Source organism: Theropithecus gelada, chromosome 6 (assembly GCF_003255815.1).
Source record: "Theropithecus gelada isolate Dixy chromosome 6, Tgel_1.0, whole genome shotgun sequence".
NCBI classification, from domain to species: domain Eukaryota; kingdom Metazoa; phylum Chordata; class Mammalia; order Primates; family Cercopithecidae; genus Theropithecus; species Theropithecus gelada.
Window position 1 is genome coordinate 146,333,229 of NC_037673.1, and position 14,020 is coordinate 146,347,248.

General features: G+C 43.5%; 1 protein-coding gene across 2 annotated transcripts in view; it reads right to left on the bottom strand.

The window, feature by feature from the left end:
• Positions 1-14,020, bottom strand: part of PDE6A (phosphodiesterase 6A) — an 84,534-nt gene that overhangs the window by 14,180 nt on the left and 56,334 nt on the right. For both annotated transcript variants that reach the window (XM_025387980.1, XM_025387979.1), the window contains 4 exons: positions 13,712-13,821; positions 12,227-12,314; positions 11,926-12,026; positions 11,009-11,116 (listed from right to left, as the gene is read on the bottom strand). In XM_025387980.1, coding sequence (XP_025243765.1) covers positions 11,009-11,116; positions 11,926-12,026; positions 12,227-12,314; positions 13,712-13,821 — 407 coding nt within the window. The remainder of the gene's footprint in view (positions 1-11,008; positions 11,117-11,925; positions 12,027-12,226; positions 12,315-13,711; positions 13,822-14,020) is intronic.

The window sequence follows — 14,020 nt, forward strand, 5'->3', positions numbered from 1 at the left end:
TGAGGAAGAGAGATGTGTCAGGATGGAATAGAATAAAGGGCAACATGGTTATAATGCAGAAAGAAGCAAGAGTACGCCACAAAAATACTGTGTGCTCAGAAATGTGAACCTTATGCTCTCAGTAGACGAATTGTCAAGAGGAGGGGATAGAGTTCAATAGGACAACAGTGCAAAATTCCATGCAGGGCTTTGGAATCAGACAGAGCTGAATTAGACCTTCCATCTTCTCCTCACTTGCTGTGTCCAGGGCAAGCGACTTCATGTCTTTGAGTCCCGGTCTGTTCATTTGTAAAATGAGATATTCATATTAAGTTGGATCCTATGAAATTCTGATTTTGTTAGTCCAAATCAGTTAAAATTCAGCAGTTTCCTATGGGTCAATGTAATATATCCTTTCTAAGACTTACTGTGATGATCACCTAAGATGCCTTTGTAAATGCACCCAGTGTCGTCATCTTCATTATCAGCACCTGCATTCATCTCATTCCTGTTCTGGGTCACCCTCGTGTATACAGCTCTTAAAAGCAAGCTGAGCTCTTATCCACCTGGACCATCCCCAAGGCAAATGTTTCTTCCTGAAACATTTGGCTCCTTGGCTGTGAGTTTCAGTGGCTGTTCTTCCTGACTCCTGGCCAACTTTCAGGAAACGCATTCCAGCCTTCCTCTTAGCCAGCCCTTTCAGGACACTTACTCAGATCCTCCCTGGAATTACATCTATCTGGAGGGTACGGCAGGAGATCCTGCCGGGGAAAGTCTTGGAGGAGCCTAAGAAAGTGGTAGGTGTGCAGGCAAGGGCTGGTGTGGCTGAGTCCAAGGCCTTGTTGCACCACAAATGCCCGCGTGACACCAGCTAAGTCGCGTTGTCTCTCTGGGCCTCACTTTCCTCATTGGTAAAACACTAGACCAGGAATTGGCAAACTCTTTCTGTAAAGAGCCAGACAGTAAATATTTGAGGTTTTACAGCCCACATAGTCCCTATTGCAAAGACTGAGCTCTACCACTGCGATGTGAGAGCAGCCGTAGATAATAGCACGGATAAGCAGAGTCAGCTCGTCCATTCAGCAGAGCACTGAGGGCCCATGATATTCTCCAGAGCCCATGAAAATATTTTAATTTCTTTCAAGATCATCAGGAAAAAAAGGACACAATAGGACTGAATATGTAACAATGAATTCAGCCTGGATTATATTTGTCTTCATACCAACACAATCATAAAATATAATTTGTATTTACTTATTTACTTTTCTGGAGGAAGGAGGCACAAAGACAAAAGTGCCTAGGACTCATGAAAGTCAGAATGTGGCCATCTGTAAAAGAATACAGTTTTATTTACAGAGACTGGAATTTGAATGTCTTATGATTTTCATTTGTCATGAGATACTCTTTTTTTTTTTTTTCCTTTTTGAGACAAGTGTCTCACTCTGTTCCTCAGGCTGGAGTGCAGTGGCACGATTTAGGCTCACTACAACCTCTACCTCTGGAGTTCAAATGATTCTCCTGCCTCAGCTTCCTGAGTAGCTGAGATTACAGATGTGTGTCACCACAACCAGCTAATTTTAGTATTTTCACTAGAGACAGGTTTCATCATATTGACTAGGTTGGTCTCAAACTCCTGGCCTCAAGTGATCCGCCTGCCTTGGCCTCCCAAAGTGCTGAGATTACAGATGTGAGCCACCACGCCTGACCATGAAATATTATTCTGTTGATTTTTTTCCCCCAACCATTTATAAATATAATAGCCATTCTTAGCTCACAAGCCGTGCACAAACACCGCAGTACTAGAGGATCTGTGAGCCTTTCCAACTCATGGTTTGGTCAGACTGTCAGAAGCAAAATCTGGAGTTAAGCGGAAATGTCAAGAGTTTGATGAAGAAAAGGAAGTCACGCCCTCGCTCTAGAGTTTCTATAACATCTTGGCCCTAGAGTAAAATTACTGAAGTAGTCCTAGCTACTCAGGAGGCTGAGGCAGGAGAATCACTTGAGCCTGGGAGGTTGAGGCTACGGTGCGCTATGATCGTGCCACTGCACTCCAGTCTGAGCAACAGAGAAAGACCCTGTCTCAAAAAAAAAAAAAAAAAAAAGTCAAAGTCAATTGGTGTGGGCCTCCAACCACAGGAAGCCCGTAGACATAAGCACTCCAAGATAATCAAAACACACGAAGGGAGTATTAGGATTTTCCTCACAACAACCAATCCTGACACCAATTGACTGTCTTACAATTCATTTCAACTCTGATACTAAATTCCTATAGTTAGCATCAGACCCGACAGGTTTAAGGGTTCAGCCCCACAAGACTGCCTCACTTCAGAGGCCAGCCACAAGTATGGGGTCCCCAAGTTACCTACCCTTCTGTCTGACCTGGCAACAAAGTTGAAATGTGTCCCTGCGTTGAGGTTCAGTAATTTGCTAGATGAGCTCACAAATCTCAGGGAAACACTTTACTGACATTTTCTGGTTTATTGTAAAGGATGCATCTCAGAAATAGCCAAATGAATGTGAAGGATAGAGGAAGTTATGGGAGGGGGAATGCATGCCAGCCCCCCACCACCTCGAAGTATTTACCAAACCAGAAGCTCTCTAAACACTGCTGTTTAGAGGTTTTTATGGCGTTTTTTTTTGTTGTTGTTTTGTTTTTGTGTCTGTGTGTGTTTTTTGTTTTTTGTTTTTTTAATCACAGAAGTATGATTGATTAAATCATTATCCACTGGCAATTAATCTCCAGCCTCTTCCCTTCCTGGAGGTTGGGGATGGGGCTGAAAGTTCCAAGCTTTAAATGAAGGCTTGATCTTTCTGGTGACCAGCCCCCAGCCTGAAGCTGTCTAGGGTCCTGCCAAGAGTCATCCCATCAGAACAAAAGACACTCTTATCACTCAGGAAATTCCAAGGGTTTTAGGATCTCTGTCAGGAACCAGGAACAAAGGCCAAATGTATATGTCTTCTTATACCACAGGAAGCACCGAACACCGCTACCTACTGCACTACATTCCACATACTCCAGCTCAGCCCCCATCATGGTCCACAAAGCAGGCACTGCCATGATCCTCCTTGAGCAGATGAGGAAACTGAGGTGAGGGAGTAAGTCACCTGCTCAAGGCCACACCACCAATAAGTGAAAGAGCTGAGACTTGAACCCAGGCTGTCTGATACCAAAGCCCCAAGTGTGCAACAGCTACATGCTACTCAGGTGTGAAGAAGTTCTAATTATATACCTAAGCAATGGGCCCCGAGATGGCTTTATAGCAAACAGCTTGGGCCAATTTTTGCGCAGGGGATATTTGGCAATGTCTGGAGACATTTTTGATTGTCACACCTGGGGAGGGGTGGGGGTGCTCCTGGTGTCTAGTCCTGTGCATCCCACAAGGTGCAGGATAGTTCCAGAACAGGGTTGCCAGCCCCAAATGTCCACAGGGCTAAGATTGAGAAATGCTGCATTACAGGTCTCCCAACGTTTTTTGTTAAATCCCTACCTAAAGAATTTTGAAAAGTGCTACCTTCTTACACATTTTTAAGTTGACATCTTAAGCTATTACATCATAAGTTTGATATTTTCAAAGGATCTAATTTATAGTACATTACACATACTGACTTTTTTTTTTTTTTTTTTTGAGACAGGATCTCACTCTGTTGGCTAGGCTGGAGTACAGTGGCACCATCAGGGCTCACCGCAGCCTCAACCTCTCGGGCTCCAGCAATCCTTCCATCTCAGCCTCCCAAGTAGTTGGGACCGCAGGTGCGTGCCATCATACTCAGGGAAATTTTTATTTTTTATAGAGACAAGGTCTCGCTGTGTTGCCGAGGCTGGCCTCAAACCCCTGAGCTCAAGCCATCCTCCCGCCTCAGCTTTGCAAAGTGCTGGGATTACACATGTGGCCACTGTGCCCGGCCATATTGACTTTTAAAAATAAATTTGTTACGTCATTTTTTACCCATGATAAAAGCACATAAGCAAGCTTTTCTTTTAAGAGTCTAGAGTTTTGGCCGGGCGCGGTGGCTCACGCCTGTAATCCCAGCACTTTGGGAGGCCGAGATGGGCGGATCACGAGGTCAGGAGATCGAGACCATCCTGGCTAACACGGTGAAACCCCGTCTCTACTAAAAATACAAAAACTAGCCGGGCGAGGTGGCGGGTGCCTGTAGTCCCAGCTACTCGGGAGGCTGAGGCAGGAGAATGGCGTAAACCTGGGAGGCGGAGCTTGCAGTGAGTGGAGATCGCGCCACTGCAATCCAGCCTGGGCGACAGAGTGAGACTCCGTCTCAAAAAAAAAAAAAAAAAAAAAAGAGTCTAGAGTTTTACATCTTTCCTTGTCTCTGTAAACCTCTATTTCCACTTGACTTCTCCATAGAATGTTATCCTAATATTGTGGGTATATGTGTACATGTATATGCATATGTGTTTCTGTATATATGTGTGTGTGTGTATACTACATATATGCTTGAAAGTCTTTCATTGATCAATTTTCATAATTACCTGCAACCAATTATATCCATTTATTTAAATTATATAATTAAAAATTTTTCTTTAATAATAAGCCTCTAAGTGTTGAAAAATTTTCTTTTGGATTAAGTTATTAGTACACAATTAAATAACAAAATATACTACTATTTTTACAAATAATGATTAAACACTCAAAGTATCTTTTTTTTTAATTCATCTATTAACAAGATAGGATGGGATTTTTAAAAAAGTGTTGGTTAATGAATGAATATTTCTTGTTACTAGACTGAAGTAGGATTCAGCATCTATTTTTTTGCACATTTTTCCTCTTTTTTTTTTTTTTTTTTTTTTTAACCAGAGTCTCTCTCTGTTGCCCAGGCTGGAGGGCAGTGTAGTGGCATGATCATAGCTAGCTGTAGTCTGAAACTCCTGGGCTCAAGTGATCCTCCCACGTCAGCCTCCCAAGTAGCATGCACCACCATACCTGGATAATTTAAGTTTTCCAAGACAGAGTCTTACTCTGTCGCCCAGGCTGGAGTGTGGTGGTTGCATATCGGCTCACTGCAACTTCCGCCTCCCAGGTTCAAGTGATTCTCATGCCTCAGCTTCCAGAGTAGCTGGGATTACAGGTGCAAGTCACCATGCCCGGCTAATTGTTTTTTGTAGTTTAATAGAGATGGGGTTTCACCATGTTCCCCAGGCTGGTCTTGAACTTCTGAGCTCAGGCAATCTGCCCGTCTCAGCCTCCCTAACATGCCCAGTTCCTATTTTTAAATTTAAATAAGCATGTTATAATACATCCAACTTATTTTTTATTTTTAATTCTAAGAAAGGTAAAGGTACATGGAGGGTATGTAGGTAGACTAGACAGACAGATAGATAGATGATGATAGATGATAGATAGATAGATAGATAGATAGATAGATAGATAGATAGATAGATAGACAGATGATAGATAGATAGATAGATCATATGATTCTGTTGAGAGACTATGACCAAATAAAAAAGAAAGAAAAAAAATTGTAAAGACAGATGATAGAAAGAAGACAGTGGTGTGGATTAAATCAGTTGCTGCCATCTTCAGTACTTATTGCTGATGTGCCTTTGCCCTAGTGTCATGGTCCCTGAACAGTGATACATTCTCTGAAAGAAGTAAGATATTTAAATGAAAAATCCCTCACCTGCTGCCCCCCTGTACAATCCCACCCACTGGCTGGGAATGGGGGTGGGGTTCAGGGGGAGTGCCTGGCAATTAAAGTTGTAAAAACTCTTGAACAAATAGTCTGGGTCTAGTGGTTCATGCCTGTAATTCCAGCACTTTGGGAGGCCGAAGTGTAAGAATGGCTTGAACCCAGGAGTTTAAGATCAGCCTGGGCAACAGAGTGAGACCTTTATTCATCTCTACAAAAATTTACAAAAGAGTCTCGCTCTGTCACCCAGGCTGGAGTGCAGTGGTGCGATCTTAGCTCACTGCAACCTCTGCCTCCCAGGTTCAAGCAATTCTCCTGCCTCAGCCTCCTGAGTAGCTGGGATTACAGGCACACACCACGATGCCTGGCTAATTTTTGTATTTTTAGTAGAAATGGAGACTTGCCATGTTGACTAGGCTGGTCTCGAACTCCTGACCTCAAGTGATCCACCCACCTTGGCCTCCCAAAGGGCTGGGATTACAGACATGGCCACTGGGCCCGGCCCCTTCCTTAGATTTATAATGCCTTAATTATAAGAGGCTGTGACAACACTAGTATGGGGGATTCTTGAACAACATGGGTTTGAACTACGCAGGTCCACTTACACATGAATTTTTTTCAGCTGAACATGGATTGCAGGATGCAAAACCCATGTATAGGGGGTTCCGACTCTTCACATCCAGGGGGTTTTCAGAGCTACTGCAGGACCTGAGTTTGTACCAATTTTGGTATACTAGGGGGTCCTGGAGCCGATCCCCTGAGTATACCCAGGCATGACTATATTTCAAATAGTCCCTCTGTTTGGCTGCCCAGAGGTTTTTGTCTCTAGGACAACACACTGCGGGAAGAGTCAAGAAAGAACGGAGTTTGCCTTTATTTTGTAAGGTGGGGAAGAATGAGAGAATGCTGTGCCTACCGGTCTGCTTCTTTATATCGCACTGTAACTTTTCTGGGAACTGTCGGTTTGTGCCTTTTGCCCATTTGCTATTGGATTAGTCTTTTCCTGGAATCGATTTAACACCTTATTTACTGAGGAAATTAGCTCTTTTTCTCTTAGAAGTGATGCAAATATTCCCCCCAGCTTATCACTTACTTTCCTACTTAGACTACGTGTTTTTGTGTGTTGTACAGAAATCCTTAATTTTTCATAATCAGATTTCTCCATCTAATTGTATGACTTTTATGATTGTCATGTCATATTTTATTTATTTTTATTTTATTTTGTTTTATTTATTTATTTATTTATTTATCTTGAGATGGAGTCCCACTCCTCGCTTAGCTGATTTTTGTATTTTTAGTACAGATAACGTTTCACCATGTCGGCCAGGCTGGTCTCCAACTTCAGACCTCAGGTGATCTGCCTGCCTCGGCCTCTCAAAATGTTGGGATTACAGGCATGAGCCACTGTGCCCGGCCTCATGTCACATTTTGAAAAGCTTGCCCTGAAATTATTCTCCTTAATTCTTTTTTTTTTTTTTTTTTTGAGACGGAGTCTTGCTCTGTCGCCCAGGCTGGAGTGTAGTGGCGCAATCACGGCTCACTACAAGCTCCGCCTCCTGGGGTCGCGCCATTCTCCTGCCTCAGCCTCCCAAGTAGCTGGGACTACAGGCGCCCGCCACTACGCCCAGCTAGTTTTTGTATTTTTTTTAGTAGAGATGGTGTTTCACCGTGTTAGCCAGAGTGGTCTCGATCTCCTGACCTCATGATGCACCCGCCTCGGCCTCCCAAAGTGCTGGGATTACAGGCGTGAGCCACCGCGCCCGGCCTCTTCTTAATTCTTCCAGGCTTTTTTCATGCTCTCTTTTCTTTCCCTGGTTATTTAAAAATTTTTATTACATCTAGAATTTATTTTGGTATAAGGAATAAGCTAGAGAGCTCACTTTGTGGCCATCCCATTGTCCCAACACCGCTGATGAACTTGTACCTTTCTCCACTGGTACAAAACCTACTTTGGGCACAGACATAATCCTTAAGATCATCCCATTGATCTGAACGACTTCTGCCTAGGACAGAACTGCCTTTAGTTCTGCTGGTCACCATTATTACTTTCTATGTCAGAATTTTCTGACCATTCTTTATCTTTTTTCTTTTTCTGTTTATTCTTGCATACTCATTTCTCGTAAGAATTTTTCAATCAGCTTCCTAATTCCTCCAGAATAAAGCAGGGTATTTTTGTTTATTTGTTTGTTTGTTTGTTTTGGAATCACCCATAAATGAATAATTAATTAAGGAGAATAGACAACTTTCTAATATCAAGTCCCCCTATCCAATAACAGGGTGTTCTTTTCAACTATTTAGTCCTTCTGCTGAGCCATTTTGAAATGTCCAGCTATGGAAGTCAAAAACAGAAAAACGTTAGGAAAAAACAGAAGTCAGCTAGGCGCAGTGGCTCACGCCTCTAATCCCAGCACTTAGGGAGGCCGAGGCGGGCGAATCACGAGGTCAGGAGTTTGAGACCAGCCTGACCAACATGACGAAACCCTGTCTCTACTAAAAACACAAAAATTAGCCAGGCGTGGTGTCGCGTGCCTGTAATCCCAGCTACTCAGGAGGCTGAGGCAGGAGAAGCCCTTGAACTCGGGAAGTGGAAGTTGCAGTGAGCTGAGATTGTGCCATTGCACTCCAGCCTGGGTGACAGAGTGAGACTCCATCTCAAAAAAAGAAAAGAAAAAGCAGAAGTCAATAAACAGATAACCATAATGAGATACCATCTGGCACCAGTCAGAATGGCAATTATTAAAAAGTCAAAAGAAGTCTGAGTACTTTGGAAGGCTGAGGCAGGCAGATCACTTGAGGTCAGGAGTTTGAGACCAACCTAGTCAACATGGTAAAACCCCATTTCTACCAAAAAATACAAAAAATTTAGCTGGGCGTAGTGGCAGGTGTCTGTAGTCCCAACTACTTTGGAGGCTGAGGCACAAGAATAGGTTGAACCAAGGAGGTGGAGGTTGTAGTGAGCCGAGATCGTGCTGCTGTACTTCACCCTGAGTGACAGAGTGAGACGCCATCTCAGAAAAATAAAAGAAAAGAAAAAGTCAAAACATAACAGATGCTGGTAAGGCTGTGAAGAAAAAGGAATGCTTATGCACTGCTGGTGAGAATGTAAACTAGTTCAGCCACCGTGGAAACCAGTTTGGAGATTTCTCAAAGAACTTGAAGTAGAATTACCATTCGACCCATCATCTCATTACTGAGTATGTATCCAAAAGAAAACAAAGAGTTCTACCAAAAAGACACATGCCCTTACATGTTCATCACAGCACTATTCACAATAGCAAAACATGGAATCAATCTAGGTGCTATCAACGGTGGATTGGATAAAGAAAATGTGTTACATATATACCATAGAATACTACACAGCCATAAAAAAGAACAAAATCATGGCCTTTGCAGCAACATGGATGACGTTGGAGGCCATTATCTTAAGCGAATTAACACAAGAATGGAAAACCAAATACTTCATATTCTTACTTATAGGTGTGAGATAAGCATTAAGTATACATGGACACAAAGATGGCAACAACAGATACTGGGGACTACCAGATGGGAGACAGAGGAGAGTGTGGGCTAAAAAAAAAAAACACCTACTGAGTGCTATGCTCACTACCTGGGTGATGGGATCGCTTATACCCCAAACCTCAGTGTCACACAATATACCCATGTAACAAACCTGCCCATGCATCCTTCAATGTGTAATAAAAGTTGAAATTATAAATAAATAAATGTGGCTGGATGTGGTGGCTCACACTTGTAATCCCAGCACTTTGGGAGGCCAAGGTTTGGTGGATCGCTTAAGCTCAGGAGTTCAAGACCAGCCTAGGCAACATGGCAAAACCTGTTTCTACCAAAAATACAAAAATCAGCTGGGTGTAGTGGGTGTGCCTATAGTCCCAACTACTAAGGACGTTGAGGTGGGGGGATTGCTTGAGCCTGGAAGGTTGAGGCTGCAGTGAGCCCTGACTGCCATTGCACTCCAGCCTGGGTAATAGAGCAAGACCCTATCCCAAAAATAAATAAATAAATAAATAAATAAATAAATAAATGAAATGTCCGGGGGGGCAGTTCCTGGTCAGTCTATGAGTAACCGTGGGCTGAGCATGTCCCCTTGTTCAGCGAAAGCAGATTGCACTGCTCCCAGAATCAGGGGACCTTTGTAGGAGGCCTGGTTGGATAACTGCAGGGCTGAAGGAGTGGCAACGGCTGCCGCCCACCTCTTTCCGGAGCCTGTGTCAGTGGTCTCCTCTTCTCTGTTGCAGACACTTGCAATACTTGTGACTTAATCAAGCCTCATTTCCACAGAAGCATTTGGGGATAAACAAATAACCCAATGCTTCCTAGGCAACTAGTCAGGCATTGTCTCCCCTGCAACTTTTCTTGACCATTGCCTTCAATGCCCAGGACCCATCACAGAGGAGCCAGGGGACCATTTGGCTTGGGCCACATATTCATAAAAGACCTCAAATTTACCCTTCTCACTCCATTGTCAATTGAGGTGAATCATGGAAGCACATTGAGAAAACTGAAAAAAGACGTTCACCAGACAACTTAAATTTGAGTCCCATTATCAACCATGCCAGACGATGCAATATGAATTTCATACCAACCATAACCAATTTGTGACTAGCACAGATATATTGCAGGATATTATCCTATGTAAAGGAATATGTTAAAAATTAAGCCTATATGTTTTGAATGACACATTAAGCATCACTCAAACTTTAATTGGGGCAGGGCGTGATGGCTCACACCTATAAACCCAGCACTTTGAGAGACACAGAGGTGGGTGGATCACTTGAGGTCGGGAGTTTGAAACCAGCCTGGGCAACATGGCAAAACCTGGTCTTGACTAAAAATACAAAAATTAGCTGGGCGTGGTGGTGGGTGCCTGTAATCCTAGCTACTAAGGAGGCTGAGGCAGGAGAATTGCTTGAACCTGGGAGGCGGAAGTTGCAGTGAGCTGAGATTGTACCACTACACTCCCGCCTGGGTAACAGAGTGAGACTCCATCTCAAAACAAAAAAACAAAACAAAACAAAAACCCCTTAATTGGTATAGTGCTTTCCGTTGTATCAACAACTTGAAAGTTATATCAGTTTATCATCCAAATCTTAGATAGTATGATTGAGCTACTTCAAATAACATCTTTTTGTATTCAGATAAATAAAATAATAATATACTGTCTTGCATTTTTAGTGCTAAAATAAAGATTAAACATATAGCTTGTGCAGTTGGAATTTAAAAAACTTCATTTTTTCATATGTTGAAGGCCTCCAAAATGAAATAGTCCCAAGGCTTGTTGAGGGCAACAAGAGCTGTCAGTGTAACGTCTCGCCTCAGGATCCTAAGCCTAAGAGGATCAGGTTTTAACCCCATCCCAACTCACATAACGATTTCCTTCCGTGTCTGCTCCAGCATCATGTACTGCGTCCACTCCTGTTCACTCTCGTATGTCTTAGACTGATCCACAATCTTTTGGAACATCGTCCTCTTCCTACAAAACACATCAGTCTAGTAAAGGGAGCAAATCTTAGAATAAGGCAACACCTGAGCTGCTAACATTGGCTGATTCAGATGGAGGCTTATTAAATCAACAAAATTCACAAAACAAGGTTGAAAGAACCAAGGCCTGGGAGTGAAGACCTAGGTTTAACCTAAGTCTCTGACACTGATTTGTTATCTAATCTTAGCAAATCTCTTGTCCTGAATCCCGATGTTCCCATCTGTACAATGGGGGTAATAATATCTAACTCATAGAGTTGTAGCAAGAATCAATGTGTCCATAACACACATGTTGTGCCTGACACATAGTATATGCTAAATTAATTGGAACTATGATGTTTGTTATTATTATAATCATTGTTGCTGGGTGCAGTGGCTCATGCCTGTAATCCCAATACTTTGGGAGGTTGAGGCAGAAGGATGGCTTGGGCCCAGGAGTTTGAGATCAGCCTGGGTAACATAGTGAGAACCCATCTTTACAGCAAATTAAAAAATTATCCGGGAGTGGTGGTATTCCTGTGGTCCCAGCCACTCAGGAGGCTGAGGTGGGAGGATCCCTTGAACCCAGGAGGCAGTGAGCTGTGATGGTGCCACTGCACTCTAGCCTGGGCAACAGAGTGAGATCCTGTCCCAGAAAAAAAAAAAAAATTTCTCTCTCTCTCTCTCTCTATATATATATATATATATTCACACACACACACACACACACATATATACACACATATAATATATATACACACATATATACACACACATATAATCATTGTTACTTTTACTATTAGAATGAGAAGAAATACCAACTTGAAATACAGGGCGAGGTCTGTGGCAATGATTGCAATGTCCATCATATGGATGGCATGCTCATGCTGTCGGCGATTGAGGTTTTGAAAGATATTCAGGCTCTAAAGAAAAAAGCAGAGGCAAGATGGGAGAGGATTGATGCTGGCAGTAAAGTCACCCAACTACCAGTGGCTATCCCAGATGATGGCAGAGGCAGCCCAGGCCAATGGAAAGCATGCTCCTTGGGCACACGCAGGCTCCTTGTGAAATGGAGCCTCTGACCCAGGCCCTGTGGGCAGTGCATCCTTGGCCCTCATCCTACCTCGTCTCTGAGCAGTGTTTTGCCAAACTCCAAGTGGTGTCTTTCCAAGATGGAGGACCCATGGAGCTTGGCCAGTGGGTTCTGGGATCTGAATGAGAAAGAGAGAGAATCAATATGGAGTGGACAATAGAAAATTAGGACTAAACATCAAGTCTCCTGACTCAGTCTTTAGCCTTCTCCACAAGTGATTCCAAGTTCCTTTTGGGTCATGAACTCATTAGAGAATCTACTAAATAGCATGGACCCGTTCCCCCAGAAAAAACCACAAACACACACAATGCCATAAGGGATTTTAGGGGCATTAACATTGGGCCATGATTCAAGATCATCTAGCGATGATTCTTCAGATCCAAGTCTGAAGGAAACCACTGAATTTCCGCAAGCTGTATGTTTATTCATTTCTGTATTCAATAAACACTTGTTGAGCACTTACTATATGCCACACACTGCGCTAAGTATTTAGATTCTCAAAATGTAAAATGTAAACCCAATATCTGGCCCCAGAGCAGCATGGAAGTATTGAGAAGACTCAGAGCAGCATGAATTCAGAGCTTGTTAATAACTTACAGGCCATGGGCCCTGAACGGAGACTCAGTTTTCTCATCTGTAAGTAGGGATAACATTAGCCTCTGCTCTGCCTAGCCCAGTGGGTGGTTGTGAGGATCCAATGAGATCAGGTCCAAGAACTATGCTTCGTGGGCTGTCTGAAATATAAGCTCTGTGAGGACAGGAGCTGTTTTGCTCATCAGAGCACCTCCTTTGCCTAGCATAGAGCCTACCACATTATATTCGAAGCATTATAAATACGAGATGAGTAAATGAACCATTACTGGTTATTAACGTCTTGGCCCAAATTAGTGCAGCAGGTAGGACAGGGAAGGAGACAAGTAAAGGAGTTTAATGCATTTGTTTTCTACAGCTGCTATAACAAACTGCCACAAACTTAATGGCTTAAAACAATAAAATTTATTATTTTACAGCTCTGTATGGAGTCTGAAATGGGTCCTTAGGGCTGCTTTCCTTCTGGAGGCTCCAGAGGACAATCCATTTCCTTGCTCTTTTGAGCTTCTAGAGGCCACATGCATTCCTTGTTTGCAGGCGATGCCTCCATCTTCAAAGCCAGCAGGATAGCGTCCTCTCTCCTCTCTGACCTCCTGCTTCCCTCTTATAAGGACTCTTGGGACTACACGGGGCCCACTTGAATGAATAATCCCTATATCTCAAGATCCTCGACTTAATCACATCTGCACAGTCCCTTTTGAATGTAAGGCAACATACTCCCCAGCTCAGGGATTTGAGATCTGGACATCTTTGGGGGATCGTTATTCTGGCTGCTACAGGAGGAGACCCAGGTCCCAAGGGCAGAAGGCAATGGGAAGCTGTGGACCACAAGGCTTCCCTGTTGGCCAATGAGTCTGCCTGGGGGCCGCACAGAGCTGGCTAATGAATCCAGAGGGCTGGGGGTGAGGAGGGAAGCTGACTCACTTCATCTGGTAGAGGTTGTTGGTGCCTCTGTGGTCAATGTCATGGCAGAAAGCAGCCGTGACCATGGCCAGGGCCTCCAGGTCCGTGAAGTAGCGCTTCAGCTTTCCTGTCTGGAAGGGCAATCAGAGTGCAAATCATTCCTTTTGTGTAGGGGCTGGAAGCAGGGCTGAAAAGGCAGGTGTGAGAAGAAGGGCCCAGAACTAAAAACTCATGGGTCTGATCTTGGCTGTATCCTGGCTCCAGAGGCTGACCGGAGGATTGCCCAGGGCTGAGGGGTTTTTTGGATATGGGACTTTCAGTGCTAGAATG